The following is a 17,523-nucleotide window of genomic DNA, read 5'->3' as shown; positions in this document are numbered from 1 at the left end:
GCGCCGGGCCGGGGGCGGCCCCGGGTAGGCGGAGGGAGGCTGAGCGGCCATGCCCGCGCGGCGCGGCCCGCCGGCCCGCCGCCCCCGCCGCGCCGCGCCCCGCGCCGCCCGGCCCGCCGCGGCCTGGAGGGAGTTCGCCGCGTCCTTCGCCCGCGCCGGCATGGTGCCGCCGGCCGAGCCGGGGCTGGCGGCCGTGGAGGCGGCCGAGGGCGCCGCCGTCCTGCTGCTGGCGCCGGGGCAGGTGAGTGCGGCCCGGCCCGGCCCCGCCGCCGCCCGGCCCCGCGCCGCGCCGCCGTCTCACCGCGCCGTGCCCCGCAGGCGCTGACCTTCACCGGCAAGTGCCGCCTGCGCTGCCTGTACGGCGCCGTCCGGCTCCTGGGCTTCGCCGTCGCCTCGCACCAGCCGGCGCTGCCGGTGTTCTCGCCCGCCACGCACTGCGCGCTGACGCTGGAGGCGCTGCCCGCCGCGCCCCCGCCCGCCGCCGAGCTCCGCCAGCTCCGCGCCGCCGTCCGCGCGGCCATGCGGGCGCACCGCGTCCGGCGCCGTGAGTGCGGGCCGGGGGGTGGGGGTGTGCGGGCGGTGCGGGACGCGGAGCCGCCATTTCGTGCGGGGCGGCCGCCATTTGGCGCGGGCTCAGGGCGGCGCTGTGTCCCGCAGACGCGCGCGCCAGGGCCATGGCGCGGTTCCTGCCCGACGGCGCCGTGGTGCTGCTGCGGCACCTGGACGCGCCCGTGACGCGGTTCCTGCTCAGCCACCCGCCGCTGTCGCGCCTCTTCGAGCCCCAGGTGAGCGATGGCGCGGCCGCCGAGCGCGGAGCGGCCGCCCGCCGCAGCGCAGCCGCGGCGCCGCACACGCCTCTCTGCCTTTCTCCCTCTCCTCAAGAAAAAGGAAGAGTCCAGCTTCACACCCGAGGATGCGGTTCTGGCGTCGGTTGGCATCGTGAAGTGTAGCCCCGACCACGGGCTGCTGGTGTCAGAGAGCATGTCGGTGGCGCTGGAGGAGCTGATCCAGGCGTGCTGTGGTGAGTGGGCTGCGTTTCATGAGGCCAGGGACGTTCGCAGCCTGACAACGGGACGGTCGTGAGCCTTTTGGTGAGGTGCAGCTCAGCAGTGTGTCCTGTGACCGGCACCGAACGAGGGCCATGGTTTTCTCCTGGACAGGCCACAGCGTTGAGGTCGTGCAGCGCCTCGAGTGGGTTTGTGCCTTTTCTGCCAGATTGGCAGCTCTCTGCTGTAAGGCACTTCCCAGTCTGGTCTCAAAACCATTCTGCTGACTACTACTAGTTTGCAGCTAGAACAACACACACCCTTACTTACCCAGCAGCACCTGAAGCACTGAGCAGCTGGAGTCGCCGTGCTGGGCTGTGGTGCCAGGCTTCGCTCCTCACGTGGGAAGCGGTTTCCCGCTACACTGACACACTTCACGTGCTTCTCTTTAATGGGGTTTTTGTCCCGTTGCATTTACATCCTCATGAGATCACAGGGTCTGTAGGTTTTTCAGGTTTAGTCTTTTTTAAGCAGTGTGATGTAAGCAGGGCACATCAGGGTAACTGGCAGCACTGGCCCCTCAGACCGTGCTTGTTTCTGCAGCGGAAGATGAAGGTGTCCCCGTGGTCCTGGTGTGTGGCCCCAAGAACACTGGGAAGTCAACATTTAACAGATACCTCATTAATCTATTACTGAACCGGTGAGTCTTGCCACATGCTACATGTTCTTACATACTGCACGGGGTTTAGGGGAAGGAAAAAGCTGCCTGCCAAGATTCTCGGGAAAGCTGTTGTGATTGGGAGCTGCGTGTCTTAAAAACAAACAAGGGCTCCGAAGAAATAGGCATTCTGGTCTCGGGTTCCTTTCAGAAAAGCTGACCACTGAAACATTTCCTTTCAAACACCAAATTGCTGTGTGGGGTACGTGGGTGAGTTGGTCACCGGGCACTTAGAGCTGGGAGTTACAAACGTGCAGGAAGCTATGATTTGTTAGTGATTATAAGTCTCAAATGTCTGGTCTCAGGGAGCCCAGTGTCTGTGGGAGAGGTGACATGCTGGTTGGTACCACCTCCAGCTAAGGAAAGCAGTTGCTTCCCTTTAAAGCTGGGTGAGTGTGGAGCACCTGTAATGTGACATTGAACTATAGGTGAGCCTTTTATGCTCCTGACACCCTCTCTAGTGAGGGAGGGAGACAGACAAGAGGTGGTTTGTCTGTATTCGATAACTTGGTTTTCGTGACCTGGAACAGTCAGACTGTGTCCCTGCTGCGTCCCAGATCGCATCCTAACGTCCAGGCTTCCTTCCCTGCAGCCTGCCCGCAGTTGAGTACATGGAGTGTGACATAGGTCAGACCGAGTTCACGCCGCCTGGCTGTGTGTCTCTGAGTAACATCACAGAGCCGATTCTTGGTACGTGTTCTGTTGTTGTCTGCGGTGGCCAGAAGCCTGTTTCATTTCCAGAAGGTGCTTTCTGAGCAGAAGGGAAGTGGCCATATCTGTCAAAGGTGCATATAGGAAATTAAACAAAGGCAGACAAAGTTTTCCTGACAGAGGCATCTAAACTCCGTGTGACAATCTCGCCAAGTAACGTAGGTCTCGTGTCCCTGCCTGCTTTTCCTGTTTTGCAGAGGGGAGAGAGTTGTTTATACAAGTTGATGTGTTTAGGTAAGAACAGGCTGTGGCGTGTCAAAGTGAATTTTCAGCTTTTCAAGTCTTGCCCAGTTGTTAGTGTCTGTAGGTAAAACCAGTTTGAGAGATACAACGTGGACCCCTGTAGGTCGAGGGCTGTTAGAGAAAACAGAGCCAGAGAAGCTGCTGGTGTCTGTGGTCTCGTGGGTTTGGGTGGCTGGCTAAAAGGGATATAGCCAGGTAGGGTTACTTTTTGGATAGTCTGTTAGGCAACTGTTGCTTCAAAAGTGTGTAACCAACAGTATAAAACGCTGTACAGGGACTGCCTGAAGAGGTGATTCTGGGAGGTGTTGCATGTAGGTGCCACAGGGATGGGAGGCGTTTGGTTTACTGAAACCAGCAGGGTCTGGGTGTTGCTTTCTCAGGGCCGCCGTTCACTCACCAGCAGACGCCGCGTAAGATGGTGTATTACGGGCAGACGAGCTGTGAGCAGGACACAGAGAGGTACCTCGACGTCGTGAAGTACGTGTTCAGCTCCTACAAGAAGGAAGTGCCTTTGGTCATCAACACCATGGGCTGGGTGAAAGGTAAATGGGACCAGGGAGTGGTGAGGAGGCAGCGTGGAGGGACAGCAGCGACCTGGTGCGTCCCCTGCACCTCCTGTGGAGCCTGAAACTGGGGCTGCTCTCCCCTGACACCATTCCCTCCCCTGCCTGTGGCTCCAGCAGTCGTGTTCTCTCTGCTCCCTAAAGGTGAGGGGCTGCTGCTTCTGATCGACATCATCCGCCTGCTGTCGCCCAGCCACATCGTGCAGATGGACGTGTACGACTGGAAGGCCATGGCCCCGCTCACGCCCGAGCACGTGCGCCTCACGCCCGGCCTCTACACCAAGGGCAAGCAGCAAGCCAAGTGCAAGCAGCTGGGAGGCAGTGGGGCTGAGGGCTGGAGGTGCCCTGATGGGGAGGGGGACGCGTCAGCCCCCGAGTACAAGCTACTGTACGTGCACCCGGAGTTCCCGCGCGCTGGAGCCGCCGGCGAGGCGTGAGTAGGAAGCTGAGCGCTGCTGGGGGGCTGAGGGCTTCAGATCCTGCCCAGTCCTGGTGGTGAAGGCTCTTGCTGTGCTTGGGCCTTGAGAGCCCTATTGAATTGGTCAGAGCTCATTAGTTTGCTCATATGGGGCTTATTTTTGGATGTTTGTTTGGATTTTCCAGGCATTTTGTTGGGAGGGGTGATGTAGGGAGGCTTTTCAGGTTGGGATTGGAAGCAATGCCCTAAACCCCTTGGAGGTAATACAAGCAAAGCTCTTCAGTGGTGTAGCAGGACTGATAACCCGTGGTGTGAGGAGTGGTGGAGGGGTGTCTGGGGGCTGTGCTGCCCTCCTGACTGACAGTGGGTGTCGTTGCAGGCGGGTGCACAGCGGCATCCTGCGAGACATGTCCATCCTGGGCTACCTGGGGCAGCTGCAGTCCCCAGACATGGGCACCGTGCTTCCACTGCACAGCCTTGTCCCCTATCAGGTAAAGGAGCGGGCCGGAAAGGCTGTGTCTGGGAGCGAGGGTTGGAGGTGCTGTCCCGGCCTGGAGCCATGGCATTGGGTGCTGAGCCAGTGCCTGTCGGCAGCGTGGGCTGGAGCTCTCGGTTCCCTGTGCTTGGGGTTGGTTCTGAGCTTGCAGTAAGTCAATGTTGGACCCATGAACATCTTTCTTCCCCCTTTCCTGCTGCCACAGGTGCCATTCAGTGCTGTTGCCCTGCGGGTGATTCACACCGACGTCGCTCCCACCAACATCATGTACGCGGTGAACGCCGGCTGGGTCGGGCTGTGCCGCATCCCCGACCAGGTCAGGGCCCAGGGCGACGGGCCCGTGCTGCTGACACAGACCCCGCTCTGCGACTGCCTGGGCTTCGGTGAGCATGGGGCTGCCTGCTGTCCCACAGGCAGCTGGAACCGTGAGCACGGGGCTGGGTGCTGGGATGGGGCTGTCTGCTATCCCACAGGCAGCTGGAACCATGAGCACGGGGCTGGGTGCTGGGATGGGGCTGTCTGCTATCCCACAGGCAGCTGGAACCGTGGGATGAGACATGAGAACAATCCCGTGATCGCCTTTAGGAGCTGTCTCTCGGGCCCTGTGCCCCTGTCACAGCTGAGGGATCTTGCTGAGCGCTGCCTGCTGGAGCTCCTCTCGCTCTCCCATAGCAGGACAGTTCTCTGGATTCACATTCTCTAAAGCAGGTTGCATGTGGCTTATGCAAAACTCCTTTACTTGTCTGTTTCTTGACACAACTTGGTTTAATGCCTCAGTTCTGCCTTGGAGCCTGGTGCCGAGCTCTTGGCTTCGGCAGGACAGGGTGCAGGGTGTGGGAAGTTTGGCTGTTTGCCTGTCTTGAGATACCTTCTCAAGATGTGTCTCATCCTTCTGGTTTGTTCTGGAGGAGCTGTTTACTGAGAAAGCTTTGTCTGGGTGGTGCAGCCCAGCACGACAGGAGCTCAGACTGGACACTGGTGTTTTCTCTCAGGAATTGTGCGAGGGGTTGACATGGAGAAGAAGCTTTACCACGTTCTGACACCGGTGCCTCCGGAGAGCCTGAGGCTAGTGAACTGCCTGCTCCTTGGAAACATTGCCATCCCAAACTGTGTCCTGGTGGGCCAGGTAGGAGCAGCAGGGGCAGAGGATGGGAGCTGGCGGAGCTTGGGGCTGTCGGTGTGCTTGTTGCGGAGGCTGATGCCTGCCCGGAGATGCCCGGGCACTGTCGGATGGTTATCTCTCAAGGAAACAGTCCTTAGGGGCAGAAACCAGGCGGAGGACAGCGTTCCTGTCGTGTTTCAGATACCAGGAGGGGCAGGGCTGGTTGCGTTGTGGCTTGCTCCTGTGCACCCCTCAGCCCTGTACAGGAAAGGAAGGGGCCTCCTGATGCCTTAAAGACATGAATTCTTGAGGTTGTTCCTGGGGTTTTTTCCCTCTTTCCAGCAGGGAATTGAGGGTGAGATCCCCTATGTCACATCCGATTACAACTACAGTATCCTGGGCTCGGGCAAGCTGAGGAAGAAGAAGCATTTCAAGAGGAGGGAGTACCCATTTGAGTGTGATTACACCTGAAGCCCCGGAGCAGGGCTGTTGTGTGGGGAGTGTGAGCAGGACTGCGCCCAGAGGCTGCCCTGGAGCACGGGTGTTGTGTGAGCAGGGCTGTGCCTGGGGGCTGCCCTGGAGTGGGGGTGTGAGCAGGGCTGTGCCTGGGGCTGCCCCAGAGCGGGGCCCTGCGTGTGCAGCAGCTGCTGCTCCTCCCCTTTCCATAATGTTTTCTATTTTCCGTTTATACGGGAGTGTTTTGTAATAAATGCCTGTTGCAAACCCTGGTGTGATGTGGTTTGAGCCTCTTCCTCAGCCCACGGGGGCTTGGCCACCAGCCACGTGTGGTGCCAGGGGCAGCTGTGCCAGCGGTTCTGCGGGGTCTGGGAGCGAGGGCACGAGCCTGTCCCAGGGCAGCCACTCCCTGGCTGCTCGGGGCCGGGGGCTGGTGAGTCTCCCTGGCACTGCGGCTGTGCCCTGGCTCTGGCTGCAGGGGAGGAGGGAGCGAGTCCCAGTCCCTCCCTGTCTGCAAGGGGATGGCTGCCAGGGTCAGGGCTGGAGCAGAGCTGTGAGGGACAGCAGCAGTGCTGTGTTTAAAGAGTTAAAGCTTTAACTTAATCCAGGCGTGATTATCTCCATCTGGCTGGGTCTGGCATCGAAGGGGAGAGTTGGGCAGCACCCTGGCTAAATAAACACAGGGCCCATCGTGCAGCAGGGGGAAAATCCCCCTCAGGGCAAGTTCAGGTGCCACTGAGCAAGTGGAAAAGGTGGGACAGGGGGAGTGAGGCAGCTGCAATGGCACTGACAGCCCGTGCAGCCGAGCGGCCACCAGCCTGGTCCCTGCTGTGGGCCCCAGCATGGCTGTGGCCCAGCCCCAGGCACGGCCAGGGATGAATGAGCGGCTGCTGTGTGCTGAGCCCTCAGCCACTGCTGTTGGACCTTGCTGGGAGGGTCCCAGCCCTGCCTGCCAGTCTGGCCCGCATGGCCATGGCTTTGGCACACAAAGCTCGGTGCAGCATCCCGCTGGTGAGCGTGGGGGCACTCAGAGGGACAGAAAATGGGATGCTTGGCAGTAAAAATGGGGGAAAAGAGGATTTATTTTTTTATCTGTCCATTAGCATCTGATATGTTTGCAGCAGCCATTTGTGGTTTGTTTCTGGTTTGTTTCTGGCTGCCTTTTCTGGCAGTGAAGCAACAGAACCAGGGGCAGCACGTGTCAGGTGTGGGAGGAGGTGCTGTTGGTGCTGACGGGTGTGAGGGCGGGATGCTCTCCGTGCTGCACCACGCCTGGCCTTCCCCCTGCTCCAGGCAGGGGTGGCAGAGGCAGGACAGGCCCAGCCTTGCTGCCTCGGCGGGTTTTGAGCCCTGTCCGGTGCTTTGCCCTTTGTTTGGCTTCAGCGGTGGGGAAAGCCCCCCTGCAGCCCCCTGTCCCGGCCTAAGCTGGCCGGGGGCCGCGGGTGCGGGGGAGCATTCCTGCCCGCCCCGAGCCGCGGCACAGCCCCCTTCATGCCGATTCTTTGCATCACAAGCGCCTTGTGTCCGCCACAGAACGTCTTCCAGCGACGGCGGAAAGTGAAATTTGTGCAATGTCTGTAGGAGGCTGAAGAAAGGCCCTTTGTGTGCCCCCCGCGCGGGTGCTGGGCAGCCTCCAGCAGCCCCTGTGCCGCGGGGCTCCGGCCGCCGGCCTCAATGCGCCGCTTGTCCCGGCAGCGCTTCCAGCCGGAGCCGGGCTGCCCCGGGTAGTGCCACGGCGGCCCCGGCGGGGCTGGCACGGCTCAGGGGCCGCGGCTGCCACCCAGCATGTTCCTGTACTGGAGGAAGCGAGGTGCCTACGAGCTGGAGGCTCTGGCGGGGCTGGAGTGTGGTGCGGTCGAGCGCTTTTCGTGGAGCTCCAGCCTGGACGTCAGCGAGGAGCTCGGGGGTAGGTGGCTGGGGGGGGCCGGGGGGAGGGGGCTTGGCCAACAACCTCCAGCCCCAGCAACGAGCGTGAGGGGCTGGGAGAAGCCTGTGCGGAGCGGGGAAGCCACAGGGCTGCAATGGCCGTGCCGCAGGTGCAGCCGGGGAGCTCCAGCGGCTGCCCAGTGCTGCTGGCACCGCTCGCTCCCAGCTCAGGCACCCGCGGCATGGAGCTGGTTCCAGGCTCACGTGCCGTCACTGGCAGAGCCGGGCATGGTAACAGCCGGCAGCAAATGACCGACGGGGAGAGGAGCTGGGGGGCAGGAACCCCCCTCTGGCCCCCAAAGGGTCTGGCAGGGCCTCGGACTCCCTCCTGCCTCGACAGAGGCCGGGCTGCGGCTCCTGGCACCCCGGTGGCCCTGGTGCGGCGGGACCAGCTGCCGGGGCTGGCGCCGGGAAAGAGCCTCGTGGCTGTGGCCGTGCCGGGGCCACGGCGTGGGGCAGGTCCCGGCCGCACCGGCCACTCAGTGTGGGGCAGGTCCCGGCCGCTCAGTCTGTGTGGGGCAGGTCCCGGCCGCACCGGCCGCTCGGCCTGGCCCCGGCTCCCAGTGAGGCTGGAAAACTTTCCCCCGGTGCGGGGCGGAATTCTTGGTTTGTTTCTGTTATTATTCGCGATAGGTCAAGTGAAACGGCGGCGGGGGTTGGGGCCGGCGCAGCCCGGGAGCTGCGGGGCGGGCGCGGGACAGAGCCCTCTTTGTGCTGTGCCGCGGGGGCAGCTCCGGCTCCGGCCCTGGGGACTGGGCCGAGCCCTGCCTGGCCGCTCCTGCGCCGTCCCCCGGCCGCGCCGGGGCTGGGGCTGCCCTCGCCCCCCGACCCGCTGCCCCGGCCCGGGCAGGAGCTGCGGCTTCTCGGCGCTGCCCCCCGAGGCCGTTTGCCGCGGGCTGAGCCGAAGCCCGGCCCCGGCCCCGCTGGATGCGGCGTGTGTTGGCAGGAGGGATGGGAGAGGGAGCCCCGGAGCCCTGCCCCGTGCTGCCCGGGCTCCCCGCAGCCCCGGCGCAGCCCCTGCCCCCCATCCCGCGGCGGCTGGTCTGCGGGAGGGGGCTGGAGCTGCCCCTTCGCCGACAGCCAGCCGGGGCTGTTATTTTTAAACGATTAGATGCGACACAGAGCAAAAGCCTTCAAAATAGGATTTGTCCTCAAGGCCGATTTGACTGTCAAAGCTTAACGCGGCTCCTAAGCCCCTTTGGGGGCCGGCAAGGGGCAGATTGAGCGCTGCTGCTGCAGCCCCGGTCCGTACCGGCCCCAGGCGAGCTCGGGCAGATCCACGTCCTGACCTTGCAGCTTGGGGCACTGGACAGGAGGTGCCAGACCCTGGTGCTGGGGGGCTGGCAGGGGCAGGCGGCCCAGCCTCAGCTGAGCTCCTAAAGCCAGGGCTTGTGGTGCAGGAGCCTCGCGTGAGCGCGGGCAGGGAGCGGGGCTGCAGGGGCTCACGGAGGTCCCCGGCACTCACCGCGCTCGCTCTGTCCCGCAGCTGAGCTGTGCCCGCCGGAGCAGACGGTGCTGTGCTGCCAGAACCCTGACTGCGACGGCGAGCGGAGGGCGGCCAAGGTGGGTCCCGCGGGGCGAGGGGCAGCTGCTGCCTGCCGCTGGTCTCATAGGGGAGAAGTGGTGGTGGGTGGCTGTGCTTGACTTGCCGCTCCCCGAAGCCCCCCCGTGTGGGAGTAGCCCCCTGCCAGCCGTGGCCCTGGCCTGTGCAGGGCACGTTCTGTGGTGGCATTTTGTGGCACAGCAGTGGCCCATTTTCCCTGGCTGGTCAGATCCAGGCTAACGAGCTCCAGCCCCTCTGTGCCCCCACTCACAGATTCAGGGTCCCTCCTCCCCACGGGCTGTCCCAGTGCAGCGTCAGGCTGGACCCACGGGCCAGCTGCCAGTGTGGCCCCAGGGCCTCACGTCCCTGGCACAGCCCTGGGGCTTCCACTGAGCAAGTGCTGGCCGAGGTCACAGCCTGGTGCCCGCTGCTCGTCTCGCAGGTGCCACCACGGCCGCAGTGGTGTTGGGCTGTGGCCAGGCACATGAGGCATCCTGGCCAGAGCTGGCATGTCTCTAGGGCTGCCTCCTGGCCCGGGGCAGGACACTGGTGGGTGCCAGGGTGGTGGGTGCTGCGGAGGGACGGGCAGCCCCTCGGGGAGCACGCGGGTGGTGGGACCGCGTCAGCTCTGACCTCAGCAGCGCTGTGAGGAAGGAGGGCAGGAAGCGGGGGCGACCGGAGCTGCACGGGCTGCAGCTTCCTCCCTGCAGCAGCACGGGGCTGTGCAGGCAGGCCCCGGCACGGCTCGCTCCTCCCGCAGCCCCCGCAGCCCCCGCAGCCCTGGGCACTCGCACGGGGCTGGGGACATGCTGGCTGTGCAGTGGGGCTGCTGGCAGCGGCCAGTGGCACTGCAGTCCCTGGGAGCCGGGCCAGCAGGAGCCCCCAGTGAGGTGGGCACTGGTTGGGGTCACGGTGCTGGGGGCCCGGTGGGGAGTTTAAAAATAACCCGCTGTGAATGCCCGGCGGGGCTGGGGCCGTGGCCACGGCCGCACACAATGGGAGGAAACGCGCCGGCCTGGAGCATTGTTCTGCCACAGACGTTGGCTTCCTCCGTCCTGCCGCGGGGACGCGGCTCGCACCGGCACAAAGGGGCTGTGGCGCAGGGCTGCGGCCTCCCCGGCACCCGCGAGGTGCTGGTGCACCGGCACAGGTGGCTCCTGACCCGTCCTGTGCTCAGGCACGTGCAGCCTTCCCGGGATTCCTCTGAGTGCAGCAAGGGGGGAAGGAGCTCTGCCGCTGCCTCAGGGCCACATCCTGCTCTTGCTGTGTCCCCCACACCTGCTCTGCCCTCAGTGTTGCCCATGAGTGTCGTGCTGCAGCAGCCGGGGATGGGATAGGGGGTCCCTGCTGCTTGTGGTGCTGCCCATCCCTCGGCTGGTGTGCCATAGCCGCCAGCGCCGGCGGCCTGTGCCCGGCTGACACATGTGCCCACAGGTATGTCACCACGTCGAGTGCCAGCAGCTGAGCCGCAGTGGCCCGCTCAGCCTGTGTGAGCTCTGCGACAGCCGCCTCCATGGCAACATGCACTTTGATGGCCACATCCGCTTCGACCTGCCCCCGCCAGGTGAGCCGGGCTGCACACACCGGCACCAGCAGCGGCACCAGCACCGCAGCTCCGCAACAGCGGGATGGGAAGAGAATGGGAAGGGGCAGCAGCACAGGGGTGGGAGCGGGATGCTGGGGGTGCCCACACAGCCCACTTGATGCCTGTTTGCAGGCTCCATCCTGGCCCGCAACATGTCGACACGCTCGTGCCCGCCGCGCACCAGCCCGGCCTCCAACGTGGATGAGGAGGAGGAGGTTCCAGCAGGGAGCAGAGGGTGAGCCCCAAGCCCCACTCGTCCCCTCCATGCCCCAGCCCCCAGCTGCCCCTCACCCGCCCGCTTGTGCCCACAGGGAGCGGCAGAGCTCGGCGCTGAAGCTGCCCAAGAAGAAGGCTCGGCGCAGGCACACGGACGTAAGGCCCCGGCCACTGTCCCCAGGCGCTGCAGGGCAGCCGGTGGCAGGGATCCCCGTGCTGTCAGCTGCTGCCTCCCCGCAGGACCCCAGCAAGGAGTGCTTCACCCTGAAGTTTGACCTCAGCGTCGACATGGAGGCAGAGATCGTGCCAGCTGTGAAGAAGAAGTCGCTGGGGTGAGTGCGTGGGGGCTGGGCAGGGGCACAGACGCGGGGACACCCCTGAGACAGACGTCCCCGCAGGGAAGTGCTGCTGCCGGTGCTGGAGAGGAGGGCGATCGAGCCGGGCAAGGTGCACATCTACCTGGACCAGTCGCACACACCGCTGTCGCTGCAGTTCGAGGCGTTTCGCTTCGGGGGGCACTTCCTGCGGGTGAAAGGTGCGGCGGGACCGGGGGAGGCTGCGCCACACGGCTGCGAGCCGGCGCTGACCCCCGGCCCCCACAGCCAGGCCCGGCGAGGAGATGAAGGTGGAACAGGCGGTGCAGGACGCCAGGCAGCCCACCCTGCCCATCCTGCAGCCCGGCAGCACTGCCGCACTCCTCAGGCCAGCACTGGAGCTGGTGCCAGGATGCCGGGAGGGTGCCGACAGCCTGGTGAGTGCCGGTGCCAGTGCCAGGGGGAGGAAGAGGGGAGGGAGTCGTGGGGCAGGGTATCTCCCCGTGGCCGTGGTTGCTGAGTGGATGGGGACATGGGGCAGTGGCGCAGCGTCTCCTGAATGGCCTTGTGTGGTGTGGACTGAAGATCTCCCTGGAGTCAGTTTGGCTACTGGCTGTGCCGTGTGGGCTGTGCTGTGTCAACTGTGCTGCAATGGCACTGTGCAGGCATTGCCCTGTGCCAGCGTGGCCACTCAGTCAGTGGCACCAGCCCTGCAGCTGTGCTGTGCACAGACTAGCACCCAAGCAAAGGCAAACAGGAGCTCTGGGGGCCCCGGCAGTGGCAGCCTCCCAGTGCCAGCCCGGCCCATGGCTCGCCCTGCCGCCAGCCCTGCTCCTGCCGCGGCGCCTGGCAGCCCTGCGTGCCGCTCGGTCCTGCCCCGTGGACCCTGGCCCCAGATAAGGCGTGAGGCCGGGCTGGCTGCGGTGCCTGCAGGGAAGTGGCGCTGGCAGGGCCAGTGTTGGTCCCACGCTGGCAGCCTTGGACAGTGGGAAGCTGGCTGCGTGGCCGGGGCTGGTGGCCACCCGCATCCAGCACTATGATGTCTGGCTGCAGGAGCAGCACGGTGCCCGTGCGGCAGCAGCACCGACGGGCAACCAGCCGCCCCTGCCAGGCTCTCGGCCCCGACTGCCTTCCTGGGGCCATGGGGCTGGCAGCAGACAGGGTGCCCGCAGCCATGGCGGCTCGGTGAGTACTGGGGACAGTGCCCAGGGTCGTGGCAGGGCGTGTGGCCGTGCTGGTGGTGGTGGCTGCAGCCCAGTGGCAGGTAGGCAGCTGGGGCCCTGCTGCCGTTCGTGTCGGGTGGGGAGGTGGCAGCAGCCACATCCCGGCAGGATCCGGGGCCTGCGGGGCGGCAGCCGGTGCAGCAGTGCCGGGCTGGCAGCAGCCGCCTGGCCGTGCCCCAGCTCTCACGGCTGCCCAGGGGGCTTTGATCTCTGCTGTGAATTGTTTGGCTCTGGTTTGCTTATGTGGCCAGGAGGGAAATTAGTTTTTCAGTGCTGGCCCCACCTCCTTTTGTTTCGGAGGAGCCCGGCTGCAGCCTGCCGGGCTCCGGCCCCTGGGTCTGAGCTGGGCGAGCGGCTGTGCCGGTGCTGGCCCCGCGGGATGCCCTGAGCCCTCGCGCTGCCGGGCCGCTCGCCCACGACCGCTGGGCTCAGCTGGGGCCCATGTCCTGGGATGCAGGTAGGCAGGTCAGTGCGGGCAGGGCAGCGTGGCCGGGCCTCGCTGCCCGCGGTGCCATCCCAGCGTCTGTCTGTGCCGTGACTGCTGTAGGGCAGCGCCGCTGTAGCGCTGTGCCTCTGAGCCCGTGCCAGTGGTGCACACTGCTGGGCGCTGACCCCGGGGGCACTGGCTGTCCCCACCACAGGCTCCGGGACGGCGGAGGAAGAACATGACGGAGTTCCTGGGAGACAGCAGCATCCCCAGCCCTGAGCCGGCCCCGCTCGGCAGCGGCTCCCTGCCCGCCAACGGCACCGACACCTGGAAGAACCGGGCTGCCAGTCGCTTCAGCGGCTTGTTCGGCTCCAGCACCAGCGCCGGCACCTTCGGGCGGGTACGTGGGATGGGGCGCAGGGAGGGCCACGGCAGCTGCCTGTAGCTGGGATGGAGGGCTGGCATGGACCTCCCTGGGGCCTGAGACCCCGGCTTGAGGATGGGCACAGGGGTCTGTGGCACATCCCCACCAGCCCCCTGCCCAGCGCTCTCCCCCACGCTTGGCAGGAGAGCGAGAGGCTGGAGCAGCTGGTGACCAGGCTGCACGTCTACGGCACCTTCGGGCTGCCCAAGATGCCGCCTCAGCTCCGCTTTGACCGCGACTCCTGGGAGGAGGATGGGGACGAGGCCGGGCTGGCACTGGAGGACAGCTGGCAGCAGATCATCCGGGGCACAGAGGTGGGGCTGGGGCCGGGGCCGGGGTGGCGTGGCGGTGCTGCCAGCGTGGTGCTGACGCATGGCCCCGCAGGACCTGTCCCGCCGGCAGTGCCACCAGCAGGAAGCCATCTGGGAGCTGCTGCACACCGAGGCCACCTACATCCGCAAGCTCAAAGTCATCACTGATGTGAGTGCTGGCGCCAACTGCGCCATGCCGGGGCTGGGGGCTGTGGCTGCCCCCCACTGACTCCCTGCTCTATCCCCACAGCTCTTCCTGTGCTGCCTGCTGAACCTGCAGGAGTCGGGGCTGCTCTGCGAGGTGAGCACTGCGGGGCCGGTGACGCCCGGGCTGGGGTCAGCGGGTGAGGGTGCCGTCCCCGCACTGCTGCCTCGCTCACCCGCAGGTGGACGCCGAGAGACTCTTCGGCAACATCGGGGAGATTATCCGGCTGCACCGCGAGCTGTGGCGCAGCGTCATGGCCCCGGTGCTGGCCAAGGCGCGCCGGACCGGGGCACTGCTCGACCCCGTGGACTTCCTTGACGGCTTCAAGATGGTGAGTGGGGGCTCCGTGATGTGGGGGTGCCGTGCCGTGCCTCGCGTCGCGGTGACCGCCCCGTGTCCCCCAGTTTGGGTCCCTCTTCAAGCCCTATGTGCGGTACTGCATGGAGGAGGAGGGCTGCATGGAGTACATGCGGGCGTTGCTGCGGGACAGCGAGCTCTTCCGCACCTATGTGACGGTAAGGGGAGCGTGGGGGTGGCGCCGGGGCCGGGGCCGCTGCCAGGGCTGATGCCTGTGTGCCACAGTGGGCCGAGAAGCACGAGCAGTGCAGCCGCCTGAAGCTCAGCGACATGCTGGTGAAGCCCCACCAGCGCCTCACCAAGTACCCGCTGCTGCTCAAGTCCGTGCTGAAGAAGACAGACGACCCCCGCGCCCGCGACGCCATCACCACCATGGTAAGGAGCCGTGGCGTGGCAGGGCACGGCGTGGGCTGGTTCCCCCGGCACTGCCAACCCCTGCTGCCCCGGCACAGGTTGGCTCTGTCGAGCGCTTCATCAACAATGTCAACTCGCGGATGCGGCAGCGGCAGGAGCAGCAGCGCCTGGCCGCCATCCTCAGACGCATCGATGCCTATGAGGTGGTGGAGGGCGGCTCGGATGAGGTAGACAAGGTAGGCTGGGCACGGCAGGGCTGCCTCATGTGCCGCCCCGCGCGCTGCCGTGCTGCTCAGTGCCACCTCACGCCACGCCATGCCGCCCTGTGCCATACTGTGCTGTGCCACCCTCCATCATTCCATGCCATACCACCCCATGCCAAGCCAAGCTGCCCCATGCTGCCCCGTGTCGTGCCCCGCACTGACGCCGGGGCCTCCCAGCAGCTGCTGAAGGAGTTCCTGCGGCTGGACCTGACGGCGCCCATCCCCGGCACCTCAGCGGAGGACACGCGGCAGCTGCTGCTCGAGGGCAGCCTGCGCATGCGGGAAGGTAAAGACAGCAAGGTGAGGAGCGGGGGGACGGAGCCTCGGCGCCGGCCCTGCCCCTGGCCCCCTGCCGCGCGTGACCATGCCCACGGCCCCGCTCTCACCCCCAGATGGACGTCTACTGCTTCCTCTTCACCGACCTCTTCCTCATTACCAAGCCCCTCAAGAAGGCTGAGCGCACCAAGGTGATCCGGCAGCCCTTGCTGGTGGACAAGGTGGTCTGCCGGGAGCTCAGGGACCCAGGTGAGTGTCAGTGGGGGCACAGGGGGCTGCCGGGGGTCCCTGTCAGCGGCTGACACCCTCTGCCCACAGGCTCCTTTGTCCTCATCTACCTGAACGAGCTGGGGAGTGCTGTGGCCGCCTATACGTTCCAGGCCAGCGGGCAGTCGCTGTGCCGCAGCTGGGTCGAGGCGGTGCGCAACGCCCAGGTGAGGAGCACAGGGCTGTGGGAGGGGGCCTGTGGGCGCCTGGTGCCCCTCTGATGCTTCCCCCTCCCCAGAACCTGCTGCAGCGGCTGCGGCAGCACCGGCGCCTGCAGGAGGAGGATGAGGAGGACGGTGACAGTGACGCCTCAGCTGCCAGCTCACCCACCGTCCTGCGCTGTGGCAGCGCCAGCCCAGACTCGCAGCAGTGGTAGGGAGCGGGAGGGGGCCCCACACAGCCCCGGCTGGGCGCAGCCCCCTCCTCACCCTTCTGCCCCTGCAGCCCCTCGGACAGCTCCACTGAAACCCTCGCCATGGCGGCGGTGGACGGCAGCGATGAGCTCTCCTCTCCAGACTGGGATGCGAGGCCCTTCAGCTCGACGTCCGACGGCTCCTCCATCAGCACCGGCACGTCTGCCGACACCCACACCTCCACCGAGACCCCCGTGCGGGACCTGCCGGCGGGTGCCCTGCCCGTGCCCCTGCCCCACGGCGCAGCCTCCCCAGCCGGCGGCTGCCGCTCGTCCTCCATCGACAGCGCCTACGGCACCCTCTCCCCCACCTCCCTGCGGGACTTCGGCCAGCAGCCCGAGGGGGTGGCCAAGGAGGAGCAGGAATTCCCCTCAGCCCCTCGCCCCACCTCACCCCGCCTGCGCCGCCGGACGCCCGTGCAGCTCTTGCCCTGCCCGGACAGGGTGCTCAAGTCCAAGTCGGAGGCCTGCCTGCCCCAGCTCCTGCCCCCCGGCCCCCTGGCTCCCCTCAGCCAGAGCCACAGCCTCTCTGACCTTTGTGCAGGCCCCCCCGGGACTGGCCGGGTCGCCAGCCCCCCGCCTGCCCCCGGCAGCAGCAGCAGCTCCACCTCCGAGCTCTCGGAGCCGGAGGAGCCGGCGCAGAGTCCGGCATCGCTCCCACGGCAGCTCAGTCGCGACCCCCCCACCCGCTGCCCGCCGGACCCTCTCAGACCCGCAGCCGGCACAACACCGCAAGCTGACGCTGGCACAGCTCCACCGCCTCCGGACCACGCTGCTGCTCAACTCCACGCTGACGGCCTCGTAAGTGCCACCCGCCAGCCGCTCCGGGACACGCTCCAGCCCGGGGCTGCTCCCGGCGCTGACGGCAGCCCTTCCCCACGCTGTGCCCTGCAGGGAGGTCTGAGAGCCGCCGGGACAGACGGATGGACGGATGGACGTGCGGCCCCACTGTGGAGCTGCTCCCACTTCTGACCGTAGCGTAACGCCGGGGCCGGACCAAGCGGGCGGGGGATGCCACACGCTGGGGACACGGGTGGGGGACGCAGGACGGTCCCCCAGGCAAGGCCGTGCCCTGGGCTTGGCGGCGCGGGGCTGCTCCCCGAAGCGAGGACGGACACAGCCCGGGGCTGGAGCTGAGCCCTTGTCCAGAGATGAGGGGTGGTATTGGGCAGGGGGAAGCAGGGGGTTGCCGGGTCCGTGGGGCAAGGACGTTGGCGGGAGTGAGTGGGGAAGGTGCTGAGAGGGATGTGCCTGCTGTGGGCAGCATGGGGAGGAGGCTGGGGCTGGTGGCCAGAGCAGATGGTGCTGGGCTGGGCCAGGGCGGGGGGTGACCCCGGGGTCTGGCCAGGGCAGGGTTTGCCCTGTGGGGTGGGACGAGCGGCAGCAGACAGTGGGGCCGGAGCGTGGGAGCCGTGGCAAAACGTGGTGGCAGCTGGAGCGCTGGCTGCCGTCCTGTGCCGGGCTGTGCTCCACGCCCCGGCACAGCATTAAACCCACCTGATGCACGCTTGTGCCGCATCGCCTCTCCTTCCCTGCGGCAGCACTGGCAAAGGCCATGGCACGGCCAGGAGAGCCCCGGGCCAGGCACCGTGGCGAGGCTGGGAGCAGCTCCAGCCTGGTGCCCCGGGGCTGGGGGGGATGGAGCCCTGGTGAGGGAGTCGGTGCTGCTCCCGCGACCCCCAGCCACAGCGGGCAGGTGCCAGCGGGGGCCTGCGGGCGTCCCGCGG

The 17,523-nt window shown here is 66.2% G+C and overlaps 2 protein-coding genes across 6 annotated transcripts; both read left to right on the top strand.

Moving 5' to 3' along the window:
• The first annotated feature begins 49 nt into the window (after positions 1-49).
• Positions 50-5,960, top strand: NOL9 (nucleolar protein 9). Of its 2 annotated transcripts, none has more exons than XM_062012998.1 (12): positions 50-241; positions 319-544; positions 658-785; positions 883-1,021; positions 1,590-1,686; positions 2,297-2,394; positions 3,039-3,200; positions 3,366-3,654; positions 4,019-4,130; positions 4,341-4,518; positions 5,128-5,261; positions 5,583-5,960. In XM_062012998.1, the coding sequence occupies exons 1-12, from the start codon at positions 50-52 to the stop codon at positions 5,706-5,708; spliced, it is 1,881 nt and encodes a 626-aa protein (XP_061868982.1). In that variant the 3' UTR covers positions 5,709-5,960. The 2 variants fall into 2 exon arrangements, with proteins under 2 accessions (XP_061868982.1, XP_061868981.1); XM_062012997.1 differs by having other exon boundaries at positions 5,580-5,960.
• A 1,573-nt stretch (positions 5,961-7,533) lies between these two features.
• On the top strand, positions 7,534-17,302 carry PLEKHG5 (pleckstrin homology and RhoGEF domain containing G5). Of its 4 annotated transcripts, none has more exons than XM_062013012.1 (22): positions 7,534-7,599; positions 9,106-9,182; positions 10,597-10,726; positions 10,880-10,982; positions 11,059-11,119; positions 11,204-11,295; positions 11,362-11,498; positions 11,566-11,714; positions 13,142-13,327; positions 13,495-13,665; positions 13,736-13,831; positions 13,913-13,963; positions 14,049-14,198; positions 14,272-14,382; positions 14,450-14,599; positions 14,677-14,814; positions 15,019-15,141; positions 15,234-15,366; positions 15,436-15,551; positions 15,623-15,756; positions 15,829-16,597; positions 16,691-17,302. In XM_062013012.1, the coding sequence occupies exons 3-22, from the start codon at positions 10,684-10,686 to the stop codon at positions 16,766-16,768; spliced, it is 2,991 nt and encodes a 996-aa protein (XP_061868996.1). In that variant the 5' UTR covers positions 7,534-7,599; positions 9,106-9,182; positions 10,597-10,683; the 3' UTR covers positions 16,769-17,302. The 4 variants fall into 4 exon arrangements, with proteins under 4 accessions (XP_061868996.1, XP_061868997.1, XP_061868999.1 ...); XM_062013013.1 differs by having other exon boundaries at positions 7,536-7,599; positions 15,022-15,141; XM_062013015.1 differs by lacking the exons at positions 7,534-7,599; positions 9,106-9,182; positions 10,597-10,726; ... (3 more) ...; positions 11,362-11,498; positions 11,566-11,714 and adding an exon at positions 12,804-12,957.
• The last annotated feature ends 221 nt before the right edge of the window (positions 17,303-17,523 follow it).

The sequence above is a fragment of the Colius striatus genome, chromosome 21 (genome assembly GCF_028858725.1).
Source record: "Colius striatus isolate bColStr4 chromosome 21, bColStr4.1.hap1, whole genome shotgun sequence".
Classification (NCBI taxonomy): Eukaryota; Metazoa; Chordata; class Aves; order Coliiformes; family Coliidae; genus Colius; species Colius striatus.
This window is presented reverse-complemented; position numbering and strand designations above follow the sequence as displayed.